Raw genomic sequence first — 20977 nt, 5'->3', positions numbered from 1 at the left:
AAGAGCTTGAAAAGTATTGAAGACGCGCAGAAACAGAACAGAGCAAAAATAGAACAGAGGACGTGTTCTCGTCGGATACAGATTACGGGCGAGATAGACGGGAAGTTGGGCGCTGAAGGAAGAAGGAGACTTTGAGGAGGGATTGAGGCAGTAAATGGAGCAGTGACGGGAACTCCGGGTTGGACGAAGAAGGACTTTGATGACAAATATCCAATAACAGTATTTCAGTGGTGTGTTTCATCCGTCACTTCTGCTTCCCCTTCAAATAACGAGACGCCGCTACCATGTGATCGTCTGCACGACTTGACTGACACAATCTACGGCGATGTGGCTTGTCTTTACCCGCCCCCCCCCCCTCGTGCGTGAGCATCTTTAGTGACAAGCAGTCAATCGAGACGGAGATCCGGCCCAAGATGACCCCTCTGCTGGGTACAAATGGAGGATCTAAACCAGCCTTTTTCAGGATATCGCATTAACCCCCCAACACGCACTCACCGACGCGCACGTAGAGAGCAACCGTCGTGTAGCCGCCGGGGGGGGTGATGCCTCGTCGGCACCTGACAGACACCTTTGTGGAAGTTCATCCTGGTTCGTGAGCCGAATACAAACGAGGCGACGAGAAGGACGCCGATTGTGCGTCTGTAGCGGACCAGAAAAAAAAGGCGACGGGAGCCGCAGGGAGGAGGATTGTGAGGAGTGCAGCTGGTGGTATACTTATATTACTAATCTAGTACTTCTGTGTACTTGCTGTGTACTTACGGCTGCTTTACTGCCTCCTGGGTCCTGAAACGTTCTAAGCAAAAAGGACTGCTGACTGTTAATAGTCTGTTACAGACCTCGACATCACAGGACCGTGTGTCCACGAGAGAGAAAGACATCGTCCTGCAATCCAACCTGACCTCTTCCTCCTCGTCCTCCTCGCCTCTCCAGCTCAGCTCTTTGTTTCGCCTCCAATCTCCCCGCCTCCTTATCGGGGCTCGCTCCCCTCTCACGCTCACTCCTCATCCTCACCCTGCCCCCACTTACCCTCCAGCCTCCTCTTCTCCTCGCTTCAATTACCTTCACCCCTCCCGGACCGCTCTCCTGGTCCTCCTCCTCCTCCTCTCATCCCTCTTCCCCTTGTCTTCCCTCGTTCGCCCTTCATTCTCCTCACGTGCTGACGCCCTTTTTGTTTTATTGTGCCCACTTTGCTTTCCAGTATTTAACTCTAAACTCTTGTCATAGTCTGTAGTGTAACCTTGCCGGCGCATTTATCACAGCATTAAGCTGTTAACAGAATAAAGCCACACATTCCTGATACTTCTGCTGGGAATTTCTTTATTATTCATGTAAAAAGATCACCGTGAGCACATGATGCACATTATCATTGGAAAAGGTTAAAGCTCCTTCATCAACCCTCCTTCTCTCCTCACTCCCCCCCTTCCCTTTCTGCCCTGTCTAATTTCACAGTCGCACCCTCCCTCCGCCCGCCCCTCCACCCTGGTCATCCTCCACACCTTCGTCTCGCACCGATCTCCGTAATGGAGCGGATGGCGTGTTCGCCCTGCCGAGTGTCCCGTCTGTCCGCGGAGCCACTGTGAAGCAATCAGCTGCACGCGCGTCGGCCCCAGATTGCCATTTAACCTGCGATTCGCCGCGTGGCCCATTTGAGGCTCAGAGCGGCTTGTGTATTTAGAACGGCGAACCGTGCCGGAGGAACGGCGGCGGATGATTTGAAGAAGGCGCCGTAGGCCCGAGGACAAAGGGGTCGGGCTGGTGGAGCAATATTAACCGCTGATCCCAGGTGTAAATACAGAGAACGTGTACGACGAGAAGCGGAACAGAAAAGACCACGGTGAAGAAAACGTTAGGCTAGATGGCTCGGAAGAAAGTAGTCTGTGGCCACCGCAGAAGTCAGAGGTGACCACAGGGAAATAAGATTAAAGAACTGGAAGCAAAGACAGATTCAGGCTGCGGGAAGTGGAAGCGAGTAAATACGTCTCGGAATGGGTTTGTTGTGGCATCTTGACGTTGTTTTGTACCCGTTTAGCTTCCAGTTTCATAGTTAGATCCACATTTATTATGAAAAGAGAAAAAACTGTTCACATGAGAAGGAAACAGAAATAAGAGACAACAAAGTGGTTGAATTATTCACTGCGACTGTGTAGCAGAAATAAAAATCAACGTAACCGTGGGACAGATAAACCCTCGACGAGCAACCCGAGAGAAGGAGGGAGGGGGAGGGAGGAGGAGAGAGGAGACAGGAGGAAGAAAGAGGAGGGAGGATGGGAGGAGGAGGAAGGAGGAAGATGGAGGGAGGAGGAGACAGGAGCAAGAGAGAGGAGGGAGGAGGAGAAGAGAGAAGGGAGGAGGAAGAGAGAGGGGGGAGGAGGAAGAGAGAGGATGGAGGAGGATAGAGGACACAGGGGAAGAGAGAGGAGGGAGGAGGAGAGATGAGGGAGGAGGAAGAGAGAGGACGGAGGAGGAGAGAGAGGAGGAGAGAGAAGGGAGGAAGAGAGAGGAGGAGGGAGGAGAAGAGAGAGGAGAGAGGAGGAAGGAGGAGAGAGAAGGGAGGAGGAAGAGAGGAGGGAGGAGAGAGGAGACAGGAGACAGGAGGAGGAGAGAGGAGACAGGAGGAGGAGAGAGGAGACAGGAGGAGGAGAGAGGAGGGAGGAGGAGAGAGAAGGGAGGAGGAAGAGAGAGGATGGAGGAGGATAGAGGAGACAGGGGAAGAGAGAGGAGGGAGGAGGAGAGATGAGGGAGGAGGAAGAGAGAGGACGGAGGAGGAGAGAGAGGAGACAAGAAGAAGAGAGAGGAGGAGGAGAGAGGAGACAGGAGGAGAGAGAAGGGAGGAAGAGAGAGGAGGTGAGAGGAGGGAGGAGGAGAGAGAAGAGGGAGGAGGAGGGAGGAGGAAGGAGGAGAGAGAAGGGAGGAGGAGAGAGAGGAGGGAGGCCTTCACATCAAGCATTGACATCTCCTCTGTTTGTTGGGGCGAACCTCCAACCACAGAATGATATTAACGTCTCACCCGTGTGTCCAGTTGCAACACATTTAAGTTGCGGCTCTAATTTGTTTTTTATTCGCCCTGCGGCGGCGTCGCTTAACGAGAATCCTGATGCGTTGTGTCGGCGCCGTTGACGCAGGATGAGGAACTGAAACGAAACAAGCTGGTCAGGTGAGGACCGGTTGTAGCCCGTTTTATACGTTGTCTTATCGGGACAAGTGAACACAACTGAAAACACAACAACGAGGCCGAGGCGTTACGCGATGCAATTAATGTGTGTTTGGGCTCAGAGAGCAAAGCAGAATCCACTTTTAATTTGCAAAACAAAAAAAATGTCCGGACATTTAGAACGTTTCACAGACCTAAAACATTTGACACAATGTAATCGACATTCACAATATTAACGACACTCGATGTTACTAAACCTTAGCTGCAACAACCAGGATGGAGTGATGATATCGTTTATATAACTGTGTATTTGCATATAAAACCTGCTACCCGCACAGATCTAAAGCTCACAATCCCTCAGCTGAATAGTACAGTGTGTGTAGAGGTGTGTGTGGTATCAATAAAAACCTTCCCCACGCAGCGAACATCACGCAGCATGCAGGCGGGCCTCGGTGCCGCTCCGCCTCTACTCCATCCGTGGCGGCGGCGGCTGAAGGAGGTTCTCGCTGCGGTTTTGAGTTTTAATCCTGTGACCGTTCCCAGGCTGGAGTCTCCCACTCGCTCCCTGCTGATGGAGGCCCCTAAAGGCATCCAGATCCTGGCTGAGGCCGGAGACATCCAGGCCATCTGCAGGAACGAGCTGCGCCTGGAGTCCAAGGACGGAGAGGTGAGTCCACCAACTTCTAGTGATGAGAAACCAAACGACCAAACCACAAACTAAAGCTCATCCCATAAAAAACAATCAGAGAATCCGCGTGTCTCTAAAGCCCAGTTGAAGAATCCATCGTGATGCGTGTGAGTGACCTTTCCTTTAGTTACTTAATTGGGGACAAATCTGGGAAGCTAAAACGACTCGACTTGTTCTTGGAACACAACAACAAAACCTCCCAGTCCGCCGAGTTGAGGAATGAACTTCTTAACTTATTCTGTCCTGCGGCCACAGCGGCTGATTGGGCTCCATCTCCATTTGCCATTTCTCCCGTCCAAGCGTATTTTTAGCAAACAGCGATCCAAACAATAGTCAGCGCCCTCGGCCAACATGGAACAGGCATTTAGCTTATTGGCTGGTGGCGGCTTCCCACGCGCTGGCCGTGCACCAGAATCCCTCACCGCCACGGAGGAGCTTCTCCTCCTCCATTCAATCACCGGGGAAGTTTTCACATGTTGACTTTGTGGAGTCGTGTCCACTTGCTTTGTCCTTTTTTTTTTTTTTCTGCCTTCAACTCTCCTCCTCCTGCGACCGCTTTCATCCTTTTCCTTCCTGCTTCTGAATTCCTCCAACCGTCCCCCGATTCGTTACACACACCCGTCCTCACATTCAGCACAGCCGGCTGTGCCGATAAAAGGATTTCCCACCTTAGGTTGCACCAGTCATGTCATGTCAGATCTGTTTAAATCAGTGAAGGAGGATTAGGGAGAAGAAAGTGTTTAAAAGTTTCCCACAAAAAACATTTCCACACGTTGAGACGAGCTTCCGATACCAGACGGGCGGGGAGAGAGAGACGGATTCCGCAAGGTGCCCTTGGCTTTGGATCGCCTTAATTAAAAGCAACCCGCAGGAGCCACGCCCACCCCCCCATCTCCCCGCAGGCCTCACTGCCGCGCGTTGGAAAAGGAGGCTGGTGAACTCGTATAATTAGAATCACGTCCTCACACTCCATCAGTGCTGCACATGTTCACTCGCCAAACCTCCAACACACAGTTTTCTACCAATGCGTTGGGGGGGGGGGGGGTTGTTTGTGATTTGGTCTTAATTATTTCACAGTGTGTTTATAAGTCGGGGAGGTTATTTATACAGACGTTGTGTAGACATGGAGATATCTCCCCAAGAGATGCGGAGGCGACGTGCAATGAGAGAGAACAACAATAGAAAATATGTAAAACCAAAACCCACCAGTCTGACCTTTGCACGGCTCATCTACACACACACACACACGCACGCAGCGTGTTCGCTCGCTCTGCCCCTCGTGTTGATAGATTTGTTCAGCAGCAGCCGTCTGAGGCAGTCAGCTGAGGCTCGGGTCATTTGATGGCGATGCCTCCCGGAGGCGCCCTGTGACGGCTCCTCTACCTTCTTTCCATGGCTGGAGAGCTGCTCCTCGACGGCGGTCGTGCACGAGGCCCCGGAGGCCGCTGTGGAGGAGGAGGGGGGGGGGGGTAGATGAACGGGATTCGTGCAGCGGTGCTTTGTGTCCCTGCAGAGGGACAGAGGCAGTTTGTTCCAATCAATGTGGGGTTGTGGGGAGTGAAATTAGTGCACGAGTAGCTTGTGAGTTTGTGGCAGAATGGATTCTTCTTCTGGGAGACGTTTCTCATGGACGTTACTCTGCTGCTTCAAGCACAACCTTCACCCAGCTGTTGTGTTGCTGGTAGGAGGCTGTGGCTTTGTGATGTCATCAGGTGGAGGCAGGATTCACAGGCGTTTACTGAGGTGATTTCATGTTACATATTCTACACGTGGAGAGAACCAAACGCCTTCATTCACCCTCAGCAAACAAGAAGCTGCTTCACTTTGTTGTGTCCTTTTATCAGCGAGTGGAAAACACGTCCAAAGCCACAATTATTCATCCCTGGAGTAAAAACTTCAACCTTTCATATCAGCCTTTCCAAAGCCATTATATGTGAACTTCAGGATGTGCTACTGGGGAAAGAAGATAACGATTTTCATGATGACTCTCGGTTGCTGCGAGGGGGCTTGTAAAGTATTTCCTGGTGTTCATACGGAGGATTGGCTCTCATCCCGCCTGCTTCTCAATCACGGAGCCGCATAATATGCAAAGAGCAGAGGTGCAGTTCTGTGCCCCCCCCCCCCAACCTCCATCCTGATGTGTCAGCAAATTTCCTATTTTCCTCACAGGTGATCCGTTTATTTTGTCACTTCGCACAGATCTCTCTGGACGCTCGGAGGATTCGCCTGATGCGGTTGCCTGAGGGGAAGGCCTCCTCCACCAGCTCCTCGTCCCCTGGAACCAGGCAGACGGTCTACGAGGTTTGCGTGTGTCCCAACGGGAGGCTCTTCCTGTCCCAGGCCGGCACCGGATCCACCTGCCAGATCAGCAACAATGTCTGCCTCTAGGACTGACGCATACAAGTATAGATGAATACAGCGATATCCTGAAGAGAACAGGGCAAAAACAGACAGACGTACGCACATTGCCTGGTTCCAGGATCAGTTCACAGCAAACGGTAAATACAGAGACTGCCTAAGCCGAAACCAACAATCTGTACCTGTACAGACACACACACGTACACACATTCAAATTACACTATCAGACCGATGTTTAGGCTGAATGGATGTTTTAACTGGCCAGTACTGAAAATGTTGGATTCAAGCTGCTGACAGCTGGTCTTTTGTGCCAATATTTCAATGCTAAAAGATATTTTCTCCTTTTAATTTTCTACGTCTGAGAGTGGAAAACCTTTGAAATCAACATTTAAATCATCACGGGACACTAAAACTATCCACTGTGTGTCATACACATCTCTCTGAGCTCTTTATAAGTACAGCACTTCAGGAGTTATTGGGCTTTTAAACTGAAATACATGAATAAAAGAACAAAAGGAAGAAAAAAATTGCCGGTTTTCCCAACGTTTTTTTATACAACGAAGGTCACACTTCGAATAAACATCCGATTCTGACCCGCTGCATCATAAAGGAGCGGCAACGGTAATATATTGGTCCAACCCGACACACGTGACACTAAGAGGCAAACTAAATCAGATGCACACACAAGCCACACGGTGGACATGTGGACACACACACACACACACACAGACACACACACACACACACAGACAAGGACTCACTCTCACTCTCTGGAAGGAAAATCTCCAGAGATTTACTAGAAGAGACACGGATCTGTTCCCTTTCTCCCTCAAGCGCATTTCACCACTGGGATCACCCATGGCAACAGGCCCCGCCCCCTTTATTCTGCTCCTCCCTGATGGTCGCCCAGCTGAGATGAGTGAAGCGTCTTTACTTTTGCTGGTGCTCATTTGGCATTTTGAAGCTCCAAAGCTCAGTATGAGCACGTAATATGACACTACATGTGGGATGAAGGTTCAATGAACGTGAAGACGAGTCTAGAAGGAACTAGATACCTGAATTGCACCGTTCAGGCTTTGCTTTGGGATTATTTCACTGATGTTTACCTCCTCGGGTGACACTGTTTCTAGCTCTCGCCATTCATCCACTGATACAAATGCCAGATCCAGAAGTGTGTGTGTGAGCATTGCGTTCTGTCAGCGTGGGAATACAGAAACCACGTAAGGATAACATTAAAAAAAAAGAACAGAAAACACAACAGAGGGGGATTTTTCCTAAACGATCAACAATGCAGCACATCAGCACTCAAAGAAATCCGCCCACTCGCTCTTTGTTTGGATGTGTTCAAAGTGTGTCTTGACAGACTGTGAGTGTTCACATCGTATCACACTCACCGCCGTGTTATTTTGACATTTGAGTGTCACTGAATGCTTCTGCTCTCAACCACCATTTTATGTATATTTTATTTGATGTAATCTCTTCTTGATTTGAATCTGAATACAAAGCTTTTCTTTGCTTCTTTCTTGCACGGAACGTATGTCACAAATGTTCAGCGTGAGCTGCTTTTCCGGGGCCTTTTTACAACGCGTGGCGCTCTGTGTAGAAGAGGGGAGCCGTGGCGACATGTGCCTTATGTCCGTGCACTTGTGGCGAGAAGAAGCACGTCGCACAGACCGTCTTTGGCTTCCCCCGAGTGACGTCGTCCGTCGAGGATCTTCTCCCGTGGAGCGAATGCAAAGACCTTCAGCCAGACGCGACTGCAGCCGACTCGGCGACTTTGCTTTTCATCATCACGTGTGTGTGTTTCCGTTGATTTAAGAGACAAACTTGGGATCCTGTGGAGTTTGAAAGACGGACACCAGAACAGAACATCTGCTTTCTCGTTAAGATCTTCGTTTGTTGTTGTGTGGTACATATGGTTGGTGTGTAAAGATCTTTGGTGACAACACACACACACACAGGAGAAAGCAGACCTGAGCACCTCGCAGAAGGCCGCTGCATTCATTCACATCTAATGTTTAAAGTGTCCCGTTCTTTTTGAGAGTCTCCCGGCTTTGTTGCTGCGTATTAAAGGACTTGAGCATATCTGACGTGTTTGTTTTGTTGAGTACATTTCGTACGCTTGTACTTGTAGATTAACGCACACATGATGGAGAGGGAAGCCTTCTGATGACGCACTTCTCCTTCCTGCTGAGCTCAGACGCTTCACACAAGCCGACTCTTTGTGTTGTTGCTGTTGTTGTTGTTGTTGTTCTGTTGGGCCCAAGGTCTTTGCATTCGCTCGCGGTGTGTGTGTGTGTGCGTGTAAATTTGTGTCACTACGAGTGAGCTTGTGTTGAATGACTCTCAGAGAAGCAAAACACAAGAAACCGAGCAAAAGGAAGCAGAGAAGGGAGCCGTGCACAGGGTTCCACATGAGCTCCACCAGGGGATTCATGCAGAAACTAAGCTACAAAACTAAAGGATCAGGTCATAAGACAATGTCATAGGACATGCACAAGCCCCAAAGTGTAGATGATACGATGAAGACTCTGATCAGACTGGGATTCTAGACCAAAACAAGCTGTGAGGCAGCTCTGTGTGGTCGAGTGCTCCTCACTTGCTCCCTAACGACCGTTCTTCAGTCCAACGCTGCCGTTCATGGAGTAGTTTGCAAAGATGCCACGATAAAAAGGCGCCGGTCCAACTGACTGCAGTCATTAGATGAAATTCTACCCAGTGAACAGAGAACTTCATGTAGTAAACATCCAGCTTTATTGAAGCATTGAGAATGCTGAAGCGTTAAACAACACAAAACACGTTTCCAGATTATTCATTATTAAATGAAGTCAATATTCCTCCAACTTCTCCATGAAGTCAGTGGCACCTCAGAAGCTGCAGAGTGAGAACAAGTGGGAGAAGCTGATGGTTCTGATTCTCAGGATTATCGCGCTTCCTTTCTGTCATTGATCTTTTCTTCAGCTGCTCCTCCAGAAACTGTGATGCTGTCAGAACAGAGCAGGACGTCATACGATGAGAAAGTGCAAAACCAACTGCAGAGGAACTGCAGATGCTGGTTTCAGGCCACCTGAGAAAGGAGCGACTTGACAGCATCTCATCCTCAACGAAACAGGAAGGCCAAATCATTTTCCATCCGCAGTGCAAATATTTCCCCTTTCAGGGCGAACAGAGGACGCTGATGAACGCCGTCGTGTCTAATTGCATCAGCGTTTTATTTCTAATCAATATACGACACAGAGCCGTAGTCCATCGTTCTGATGATGATGGTGATGATGATGGTGATGATGATGGGTTCCCATTCTCGTGGGCGAATTTACGACTTTAATGCTGAACACGATGCACCGTAACGGTTGAAACATTCACAATGTCCTCGTACCGTTGATGACCCTCACAGAAACATAGACATTGAAGGGCGGGGCACAAGTAATCCACCCGAAAACGTCATATAACGTCTCTTATCTGGGTTTTTATCTTCTGCTGGTTCCACATCTAACTGATGTCTGCATCGTCTGCATCGCTCCGGCGCCACGTGGGCGGCGTCTGAGAGAAATCGGTTCCCTGAGAGTTCTGATTCCTTCCTATTGTCTCTCGAGCGTAAATACAGCTGACGTGCGAACGAGAACCAGACGCCCCCCCGAGCTGTTTGTCCGGTGCTAATGAAGCTTTTTTATTCCACAGAAAACAGCAGCAACTGTCTCTTTATATTTTATTTAAGGAGGGGAAATACAAAAGGTTATTTAAGTCCAAGCCTTCTATTCAATTCATTGTGCCTGAGATGGCAACATTTTTATGTTTTAAAGTCAAATATTCAGTCCCTTTAACGAGATAACGGTGACCTCGGTTATCGGTTTTCACCTGTTTTTTATTCACTTGCTTGTCGTTTCAGCGACACGGGCGGCGTTTCAGAGTCAAGCGTCCGTCACATGATTTCATGCCAATTTCGTCCTTTAGAAAATAAAAAAAGCTTCGAACAAAGAGCCACTTGTGTAGAGATAACTAATCCTTATTGCAATAAGACGCCTGTGAAGATGAGGGGGGGTTGACTCGTTATAGAATGAAGCCACTGCAGCTTCACTGCGGCTACGAATGAGCTAAATCATGAAGTTTAGGAGAATGTTTGCTGTTGTTGGATCAAGTGATGGAGACGTTCCTCTGTGTTTCATTTGCTTGTTTTGGTGGATTTTCTTCTGCCTGAAGATGCTGAGTGCCGTGTCGTTGACTTCTGTTTCATTTGCAGTGATTGTGAAACCTTTAACTTGTATTTTGTGTTTGAGCGGTTTCCTCATCAGCAGGTACTGAACCAAAGGTGTTAATACGTCTGATTTAACCTGCCGGAGGTTAAATGTGGACATTCTGTGGACAATACAAATGCTAACCAATTTGAAGTGTTGTTTTGACAAAGCGTAGTCATTTTTACTTTATTTTAGCATTTTCTGTGTCATGTGACCTTTTGAAAATGAAATGTACAATTTCAGCGTAGAAAACTGAGCAGATCAAGGACTCTGAAACTAAACAATCCTTAAATAGTGTAAATACAGAACAACGGAATGCTGTGTTTGTACTTTTCACCCTTCAAAAAGTGATTCTGAGATTTGTGAGATTGAGAATTTAATTTGCCATTTTGTGTTTTGAGGGATGTTTTTTTTTCTGGGACGCGAATGACATCATCGCACATTCTATGCAAACAAAGTGACACAGAACACGTGGTGACATTGCAATGAATTATGTCAGTAAATGCTCTCAAATCAACACACTTGCATTCAGTTAGTATTTATGAGTCTAAACTGTACCAATAAACATTTTACAACGACCCCCTGACGCACTGACAGACAGCACATTGTAAAGCACAAGGGTTCAAACGAGTAACGTCTACTTCACCTCCAGCTCGGACCCCAACGAGGTTTCATGTGACGTCTGAGGCGCGATCCAGAACAAGAACAAGAACCGCCTGTAAGGATCTGATCAAGAACCACGTGTTCACTGACAGATGAACACATTGAGGAAGGAGGATTTGAACGACGTGTCCGAGGCCGTCAGCGGGGTTAACGGGTCAAAGGGAAAAGGTTTGAGCCATTTCCTCAGATTGGTTATTGTGTCGGTCAGTGACCGTGGGGATTATAGGGAAGATGTCACGGTTTGGGTTTGTTTCCTGTCTTATTTTGTAGTTTTCTGCCTCTTGTCTCCCCGGGTAACTTCACTTCCTGCCTTGTCCACTCATCCCCTGTGATTGTCTGATTGTTTCCACCTGTGTCCAAGCACCTGCACCTCCCCAGTGTATTAAAGCCGCGTGTGCCGCTTGTCACTTGTGTTGTCATTGTTGAATGTCCGTAAGGTCTCGTCAGAGTGGTCCTGGCGCTTGTCTGTGTTTTTGCCCCTTGGCATTTTTCGCTTTTGGAAATTTTGACTATTAAAGTCTTTTTGTTTTTTTGAACTCTGCGTTTGAGTCCTGCCTTCCCCGCTTCCCTGACAGAAGAAAGGAATAAAACAAACAGAAGGAGCTGGCTGACGGTGGACAAGTTTGATTTGAAAAAGGTAGCAAGACAACAAGCAGAAGATCCAGCACGAAGCCCTCAAACATCAGAACGGTTCCCAAGGAAGAACCAGCCAAAGTTCTGCTTGTTTCTTTTTCCGTCAAACCGTCGCGGTTCAGAGATTTTGTTTGTTGTGACACAAAGTGCCCCGAGGTGCCGACGCGTTCGGTCTTCTTCCTCCTGGAACCGTTCAGTAAATCCACACGCTTGATAGTTTCACCACTTTTGACTCTTTTTACCTTCCAGCGTAAATGTGCCTTATTCCATCGCCTGTCAATCTGACCCCCTCCAGTTCCAGGCGCACGTCCGGGCCGGCGCTCTGAGCTTTTTGGACGTGATGAATAGTTTAGTGAAACAGCGTCTGGTTTAAAGTTCACGCTGTGGACGGTGTGACAGCCGGTGTAGTTCTCCTGTCTAGAATCACGCCGCAACAAAACCGCGGATGTGGGCGCGTGAGCGAGTTTGAACCCTCTCAAGGCTCATTTCATCGGCTGCACTGGGACGTTTAGGGAGAAAGGATCCACAGAACGGCACCAGGCTCATTCAGTATTTTACTCAAGCTCGACAAATAACATGAAAATGACAAAAAAAAACTGTCCGTGTTTGAGGCAGCAGCCTGTAAGTGGGATGAAGCCATTAGACCAGGGGTCTCAAACTCGCGGCCCGCGGGCCAATTGCGGCCCTCGGGACGATATTTTGTGGCCCCCGCCTTCATATGAAAGTGTAATGTTAGTGCTGCCCGCGAGTTCTATATTGTAGCGACCTCGCTGTTAGCAGCCACTTACAACCTCCACCCCAGCGCCGACCGTTCCGTTCGCCGGTCGGACCGTCAGTGTCATCCCCCCCGTCGGCCATAATGGTCTGGCCCGCGTTCGGTCGAGGTGGGCTGCATCTGGCCCGCACCTGACTTGAGTTTGAGACCCCTGCATTAGACGTTGTCTAAGGAAGGTGATCGGAGGAGATAAAAGGCTGTTTGTTTGTATAAGATACTGCGTGTTGGAAGCAAAATACGTTGCTGGCTTTTGTTTTCTCATAGTTCCGATTCTCAGATCATTCAAATCATTCAGCGTTCCCTTTTCCCTGAAATACACATCAAACCCGCTTTCTCTTGAACGAGGCTCCGTCCCCATTAGCTCTAGAAATGAGGCCCCGGCCGTCCTTCAGAGGAGAGAACGCAGACTTAATGAGGACTGAAAACTTTGTGTCTGATAATCAGGAAGCTTTGCTTCTCTGTCGGGCCGTAAAGAGAAACACAAGATATAAAGGCAGAAAAAGTGGGAATGTTTGGCTTGTGGGACTCTGATGATGTCGGGGCCTCCTGCCTCGTTGGGATGTAGAGAACCGACAAAAGAGCCTTTTAATACCAACTGACATCAACATGTGAATCGTATCAACGCCGTGTGCTGCCATTGAAACACGTCTCCAGGAAACAACGTGAAATTGGATTATTCATTCCCTCATAAAATGTCCCTTTGCTTCATGGCACATGTATCATTTGAAATTGACAGCAATAATATGAATATTATCCCGATTCCTCGAGCGCGCTGGATGAATCCGGTGTGGGATTGTGGCCGGTTATGCAAGATGTCCTTTCAATAAAGAAACCAAATAAATGTCGTTTAGGGCTGAGAACAGAATTAAAAAGCCATTAGTCAGAACAATGTAACACATCGGCATCTCTTCAGCCTTTAGTCGGAATATCATTTTGTGTATTGTTTTTCATAAAGCAATATCTTTTTCTAATATCGCTCCTCACTTAGATCGCTGTGCGTATTTGAAACATAAATGTCATTTTATAGTGTGTAGAATCATTTTCCGGCCCAGGAACCATGCCTCACCTTTAGTGCAGCGCTAACCTCTGACCCCTGACCCCTGACCCTGTAGGCCGACTCAGACATGAACGCGTCCATTTTCATAAGAAATCTCTGTGGTTGAGTTTGTCAGCGGAATAATGTGATAACTTGAACAGATGTAACGACGGCCTGTATGTTTCCAACAAACCCAAAGTCGTCCTCGTTAATCACATTTATCACCGCTTTGCTATTTTACTTTTACAACACGAGCTCGATCGGTTCTCACAGTTGTGGGAAAAAGTTTTAACGATCTCTTAAAAAACTTTGCAATTAGACTTCGTCATCAGTTTTCTGCAAAGTTGCAGTGAAACTGACAACGAGTCGCCTCGGAAACCAAATCGCCGGCTTTACTTTATTACGCTGATTGAAGATGACATTTGGGAAAAACACTGATTGCTTTCATATGTTTAGTTGATGAAGTGTAGCTCAGAACAAACCTGTACAGGTGAATCATTCTTACCTGTGGGGATTGTCGGCTGGCAGCTGAATATCTCTTACTGTCGACCTCCACGTTATCATACTTAGAATAAAAACACAGAGAAAAGCTTCTCAGACGCTTTTCTGTGAAGTTTTCATGGATTTTGAGGCGTTTCTCGGGTCCGACCGCTCGTTAGAGCGGAGCGGTAATCGGGTGGAGCAGCAACATCGCTGACGCCAACCGCCACGCGGTGGGAACGAGCAGAACAAGTGAAGGTGTGTGTGCGCCCGCTCCCCTCTGTGAAGTCCATATCTGAAAGTGTGTGTGTGTGTGTGTGTGTGTTGTCAGCGCCTCAAACTGACAGCTGAACTATCCACCCGCCATTAATTGAGTTACACACACACACACACACACACATTATTTTGCTCTGGGGATGGAAACAAATAACAGTAAAAAAAAGGGAAAAGAAAACGCACTCCACTTGGTGATTAGTGTCCCTGCGCCTCCCGACCGCATGCAGGCAGAATATTAGAGGGAGATTACGTCTAGTTTTGCTCGGACTGACAAGACGAGGACGAGCCGGCCGAGTGTCTATCAGCGCCCAGGGAAGGATCCTTGGGAGGGGGGAAGGAAAGGAGACCATCCGCTGCTGAAATCAGACGTTGTGCTTTGTGTGTGTGTGTGTGTGTGTGTGTGTGTGTGTGTGTGTGTGTGTGTGAGGAAAACGTAGTTGTTGGTGGCGATGGATTCGCTTCAGGACGTGAAACCGTTTATTAGTCCTGAAAGATTCACAATGACTGTGAGTGACATTCCTTCCCGCCAAAAAACAAACATGATTGTGCCCCCCCCCCACCCCCCCGCTCCATGTGTTCTCCTGCCACACCATAATTACAAACAGACTAAATCATTTTCTTCGCGGGACGGATTCAATTTTTAAAGCAGGACACGTAAGATTGTAATATTCTTCATTTAATTACAGCATTTTGGTCAAAGCAGTGAATTGGTTTTATTTGCTGCTATTATAGGTTTTATTTTGGCGGGGAACCTAAAAAGTGTTAATCTGGAGATTCCAAAAGGACCCCATGTTATATCATTTCTATATAAATAATCATGATAAGATGTCGATGGACCAAGGAACTGACTTCAAAAGCTACTCAGTTTACTGTCATTTAGTCATTGACTAAAACCAAAAAGGTGTTACGTTCTTCATTAGCTTTAGCTGATTAGCTTCCCCAAATCCACTTTCTGATTACGATCATGACACCGATGCAGCGAGAGAACAAAGAACTCAGCGTGTCGCGTTTAGCAGAGCTTCTGCTGCCGGATTCCAGTCTGAATAACGTTGTGTTTTTAAAAACACACACACACACACACACGCGCGCGCTGCAGGCCCAGAGAGCAGTCAGACGATGTGTAATCAAGACAGAGGTTGCCATTACAGCTCAATTAGCAGGCGTAATTAAAACGCTCGCTCACGGAGCGATAGCGCGGATCTCTTTCTCTTCCCTCTCGCTAAGAATCGAACCGTAGCACAAGGGGGGCGTTTGTGTAGAACGGCAGGAATATTCTGCTGACATTATTCCTGCGCGCACACACACACACACACACGGGGAGAACAGTGGGCTCTGCCATGTGTTCAGTAATGATGGAATCCAGGGGAAAAGATGCTCATGCATGTCATTATTAATCAGGCACCACCAGCGAGTGACTGCGTCAGCTTTTGTTCCGCTGCAGCCCGGAGGATTCTCCCTGCGACCCCAAACACGTGTCCTGTGTCCTGTCGCTGCTATCAGTGTGAGGGGGGGGGGTGAGAGGGGGTGAGGGGGGGGGGTCCTTCTGTCCGCGGCCTCGCTGCTCGTTTCGTGGGTGCAGAGCGACGGTGACTTTAACACCCGAGGCCTCGTTTGGGCGCGACAGCGGGTTTTTTCTCCCGCTGCTCGTTTTGGGGGCCCGAGGCGGTGCGTTCAAGTGCATCGGCTGAAGGAATCAGTGAGTACGTCTTTTCTCGCGTGGCCTTTTTTCCAATTCACGATATCAGTCACGCTTGGAAAGACGAGTCACCTCGTGGTCTCTGTGAGGGTTGAACGCCCCAAAACGCATCAGACCGTTCAGCGCCGGCGACGTGGAGGAAGAAGAGCTGGCCGTTGACAATTTGCGTCGTATTTTCCCATAAATTAATTTGACTATTTCATGTGTCACCATCAGAGGTGTGAATGAGTCACAAAACCTGTGATTTCATTTCTGCCAAAATAACTCTTTTTACAGCTGGTCCCGTCCCACACGCAACGACAATAAATGTGATAAACAAGAATTTGGGAGCACAAACTTTTTTATTTCTCTTGTCATTTTTTACTGGATCTTTTTTATGTCTTTTGCCAAAATATTCATGTTCCATCGTCCAACGCGGTGCCGTTTTGTATCATCATGATTTGTTGCTCCGGCTGCTTTTATATCTATTTATTTTTCTTGTTTCTGAAACACATTTCGTGTGATGTTTCTTACTTTTTCTCCTAAAATAAATCTTCCCCGAGTGAGTCTGAGGATGCTGACGTAAAGAAACGCTTCAAATTAACAAGCCAGCGATAACAAGCAGAAGGACGATGGGGGGGAGAAGAGGTGAAGCTGGTTCCAATAAGCTGCTGCTCAGTCACATCGTGCTGGAAGATGGATAATCAGCTGTGACCTAATTGAGAAGTCTCATTGTCTTAAACTAGGACACGAGAGGACACAAGAGGACACAAGAAGAGCAGTTTCCTGTTTCCATCAGTCATCATTCATCTTTTCCTCCACGTGGGAGTTTGAAACAGACTCTGTCGGTTCAAAGGGGGATGAACTCTTCGTTATTTAAAAGCCAGAAACGCGATCTCTCTCTCCGAGGGCTGAACGCCGCCGCGTGAGGAATACGGCGGATTTGATTGGTTGACTTGTGCGTCTCTGAATAAACGCCGCTGCCGATTTCCGCCTCGCATTTACAATCCAAATACGAGCAAAGTTTACTGAGATGGAAACGTTTTATTTTGCCGGATTGGTTTTGTTTGGATTCACACGGCACAAACAGAGAACTTTACAGAAAGTAAAGTTCCCTCTCCAGCAGTTTGAGGTAACCTGATCTCTAATGGATCACATGTACGCAGGCATCCCATAAACTCGTCTTTTGGATCCATTTCCTGTTGTTAGTTTGAAGCGTGTCCGGACTGAAAGAGCCACGTTGATTGAACATGGCGCCCACTTTCACACAACAAAGTCAACTATGGAAAACCTTCCAATATGTGAGAACAACACCCTCAGAAAAACACAGCTGGTCGACTCGTTTGGACTTTATGTCAAAAGGTTACTGCCAGAAAAGGAAATAAGAAGGCGAGTTTTCGCATTGGACCCATTTGCAGGAGAAGGCCTCAAAGTTTAGGAGGAACTGGTTGGACTGTGAAGTGCATCTGTGCACATCTGTGCACATCTGCTTCTCTGCGCTTTGGAACGGGAGGCAGAAACTGTTCATAATCGCTTGTCCTCCTGGTTCAGTAGTTATAGGAGTTATAGGAGTAGGATTTTACCTGGTTAAATAAAGGTCAAATTAAAGTAAATAAAATCATCTGCTGCCACGTTCTTTCTGACAAAAGAGAGTTTTTGTTCATCTGTTTTACATGAAGATGTTTTCATCTCTTCCGGGAGTTTTGGGGTCCAACCAAGAACACAAATGTGTTTGTGTTCAGAACGCATCATTCCGTAAAAATAGCATTCTGCAGAAAAGCTGCACTCGTGACGGCGTTGATGTCGCTTTAACGATGTTTTCTCCTCCCCGTCCTCCCATGTTTTATTTTTTATTTTAGCTCTGATCCTAAACTCCACGATGCTCCTGTGGAGGGGAAGGAGCTGCTCAGCATCCAGCCAGCGGAGAACCTGAGAACTCAAGTCGCTGCTCTGGTGTTTTTCTGCTGAATCTGAAGCTCTGGTTCCGTCCAGCAGCTAAATCTGTTTAAACACAGAGAACCGCGTGCGGTACTTCGGTATTGTTCATTTATTCAGATTTGCTGTCGGCTGCTCTCTTGCCTCGACCGTCCACCGTTTGAACTGTCTGTCAGACTTGTGACGGGCGGGATCGGCCGCCCCCCGGGGGTCCACAGGGATGCAACTACACACCATTTAAACATTCACAGATCCGGTTTCTATCGCTTCAAGTGTTTCATCTGCTCTGAAACAGGCGCTTAAAAGCTGAAACACACAGCAGATTTTTAAATGATGTATTGCTTGTTTGTGGGTTTGTGGCAGAGCCGTCTTGTTTGGTTTGTTCGCCGCTGAGCATGATGTGTCCCTTTTTATTCATCCAGGATGTGACATTGATGTTTAAACTTACTTTACAAGCGAGACGGAGCCACAACGGGGCAACGACATCGCTCCACTCCGCAAGTGATTGATTTTTGTAGCTTTAAGTTCGAAGGCTTTTCCTTTTTAACTTGGACAATTTTGCAGTTTTACACAATATTGCCGCGACTGCAGGAAGCCCTACTGGACCCAAACTGATTAAAGATTAAAGTCTCACACACAGCGGCAGCGGTGACGTCTTTGAGGTGAGTCGTTTTTTTCTAAAGGAGAAAAACCTCCCGGTTGTTTGTTGTCTGTCTCGTCTGAGCGTTAAATTGGAACAAAGCAGCGATGACGTTAAGTGACGTCTTACAGTGAGATGTAATCAGATAAAAAAACAGAAACACATCTTTCCGTGTTTTTCACCCCGGCAGCAACTGTCCTTCTTGTCACACTAAGCGAATTCCCTCTAATCAGTGTGATGCTGCTGCACAGAGATGTCGACACGCTTCACCGCCTTTCTTCAGCGGTGCAGCTAAAAATAATCCGTCCGTCTGGAGTGATCAGTTTTTAGATGATCGACCGTCCTGTTTAACTGTTTGGTTTAAGTTTCCGGTCGTTTCAGGGTCACTAGAGCTTTGCTATTTGTATTTAGCTGTTTTTCGCCTTGTACATTCTGTTATGTGCTGTGAGGGGGAGGAGAGCCAGAATCATCAGGTAACTTTACCTGAAGTTAATTTAATCAAAGTAAAACCTGTGGCTCTGATCTTCTTCCCGTCACAGTTCCGTTCCACCACGAGCTTCTGCACTTTAACTCTCCGGATCCTCGTTGGTTGAGATGCACCAAGAGCTCCAGCTCGCAGGTGTGTTGTTTTCGATGTTTGCTCCCTCTGGGTGCAGATGCGTGGGCCGCATGCCGCTATCGACCAGCACGTGAGCGAGGCTGTGCGCGCTGCCCTTACCTCTGTATGCATAATGCATATCAACCACTGCTCCCTCCGATGTAACGCCGCCGTCGAACACCAGAAGGCCTATTAAGCATGCATTAAACCGGCTGATGGCCTGCGTGTACCAACGCCGCTCATTTCTGCGAGACGGAACGACATCCCTCCTGGTGGAGATGTTATTCTGAGGAGGTCAACGGACAAACAACAACATGGCTCATTGCTATTCATTGAAAGTGGCACGTCAATAGAAAAGAAGTGGTGCGTGCCAGGATGCCAAGAGCTAATGAAGAGCCTGTGAGTGGAGGTGCACAGAAGACAGACAGTGCTGGAGCCAGTTCAGTGGTTGCACTCCTCCTGATTCTGCTGCCATGTGCTAAAAGCACCCGGGTTAATGACGTCTAACATTCCGAGTGACATTGTTTGTGAGGACAACTTCCCTCGCGTGGCTGTGAATGGATATGAGTTTGTCAGAGGACAGAGTCTGAGGCAAAGTGGCAAAACCACACAGCTGGTTCTTCGCGAAAGCCCTCTTGAAGTGGTCACCAAGTAGAACGTCTTCAAAGCTGGATCGCCGTGATGCTTTTACCAGATGTTCTCCAGCTCCTCCACTGCTCCTCAGAGCAATAAGCTACGGAAAAATCCTTCTGCATGAAGAGCAGCAGCGAGCTGCTTGATAACTAAGCACAATGCACATCGTCCGGCATTAATACACCGAAACACACCTGCAATACGGACGTCGACCCTCAGGGATCCGTCGGTAATGGAGCGTGTCTGTGTGCCAGCGAGTGTCCTGCTGGTTCAGTGTCCCCCCCCCAGAAATGCATTCATCAACGTAGACGAACCACTGCACAAATTAAGAAAAATGAATTACATTTACAAATGACCTTTGGAGAGACCAGTCGCCGTTTAATGTCACTGGTTCTGCGAGAGAAGGAGGAGATTCTGTCTCATTTTGTACCGTTTAAATGTCGGTTCAGTCAGTTTTAAAACGCTGCGTCTTCCACGACGTCTCTGCCTTTTCCTCCCGCGGGCGTTTTTCTCTGTGCGAGTTGTCTGTCTTCTCAAACAGGAAACTGCCCCGAATGGCGGCGCCGTGCCGCGAGGAGGCGGGGACTCCGGGGGGGGGGGGGGGGGACTCTCGCTCTATGAAAAGCTGCCGGGTCCGGGTTTCGTCTCCTGCTGAATTATTCAACACCCTCTCATCCCCGTCGTGTGTGTGTGTGTGTGTGTGTCTGTGTGTGTGTGTGTGTGTGTGTGTGTGTGTGTGTGTGAGCCGCCTCCGGGCCCGGCGGTACCCGTCTGACCTCGTGGCTCAGGAAGCATTCGGATGCTCCGCGTGGCTCCAGGCGAGAGGAGCACAGCTGCACACAGCAAACGATGAGCTCTCTGGAACCGGCGCCGTGGGCCGTGACTCAACGAAGCCTCGTCTCATCGAACTCGGAGGTTTGAGATCATTTTTTTTAGAGCCATTATTGGGTGTTGCTGTCAGCAATGATGTGTTGTAGTCTGCCATCAGCGGATCGGTACGCATTGGGTTTGAAACACACAGAGGCGAGTGAAAAGTCAAATCGGGTCACTATCGGGTGCATGAAGGTGACACAAAGGAACCAACAACAGCCGTGAACGCGTGTAAATCCACACGAGGGAATCTTCTGAGAGTTTGAGCATCACTTTTAGTCTTTTGTCTTCTGTCTTTGCTTGTATTCACTCTCTCTCCCCGTCCAGAAAGCTT

General features: G+C 48.2%; 1 protein-coding gene across 4 annotated transcripts in view; it reads left to right on the top strand.

The window, feature by feature from the left end:
- sgcd (sarcoglycan, delta (dystrophin-associated glycoprotein)) overlaps positions 1 to 6724 on the top strand; it is a 135226-nt gene extending 128502 nt beyond the window's left edge. For all 4 annotated transcript variants that reach the window (XM_040181887.2, XM_078106895.1, XM_078106896.1 and 1 more), the window contains 2 exons: positions 3695 to 3818; positions 6039 to 6724. In XM_040181887.2, coding sequence (XP_040037821.1) covers positions 3695 to 3818; positions 6039 to 6227 — 313 coding nt within the window. In that variant the 3' untranslated portion in view covers positions 6228 to 6724. The remainder of the gene's footprint in view (positions 1 to 3694; positions 3819 to 6038) is intronic.
- The last annotated feature ends 14253 nt before the right edge of the window (positions 6725 to 20977 follow it).

The sequence above is a fragment of the Gasterosteus aculeatus genome, chromosome 7 (assembly GCF_964276395.1).
Source record: "Gasterosteus aculeatus chromosome 7, fGasAcu3.hap1.1, whole genome shotgun sequence".
Taxonomy (NCBI): Eukaryota; Metazoa; Chordata; class Actinopteri; order Perciformes; family Gasterosteidae; genus Gasterosteus; species Gasterosteus aculeatus.
The sequence above is the reverse complement of the archived record's forward strand: the minus strand, read 5'-3'. Positions and strand labels throughout refer to the sequence as shown.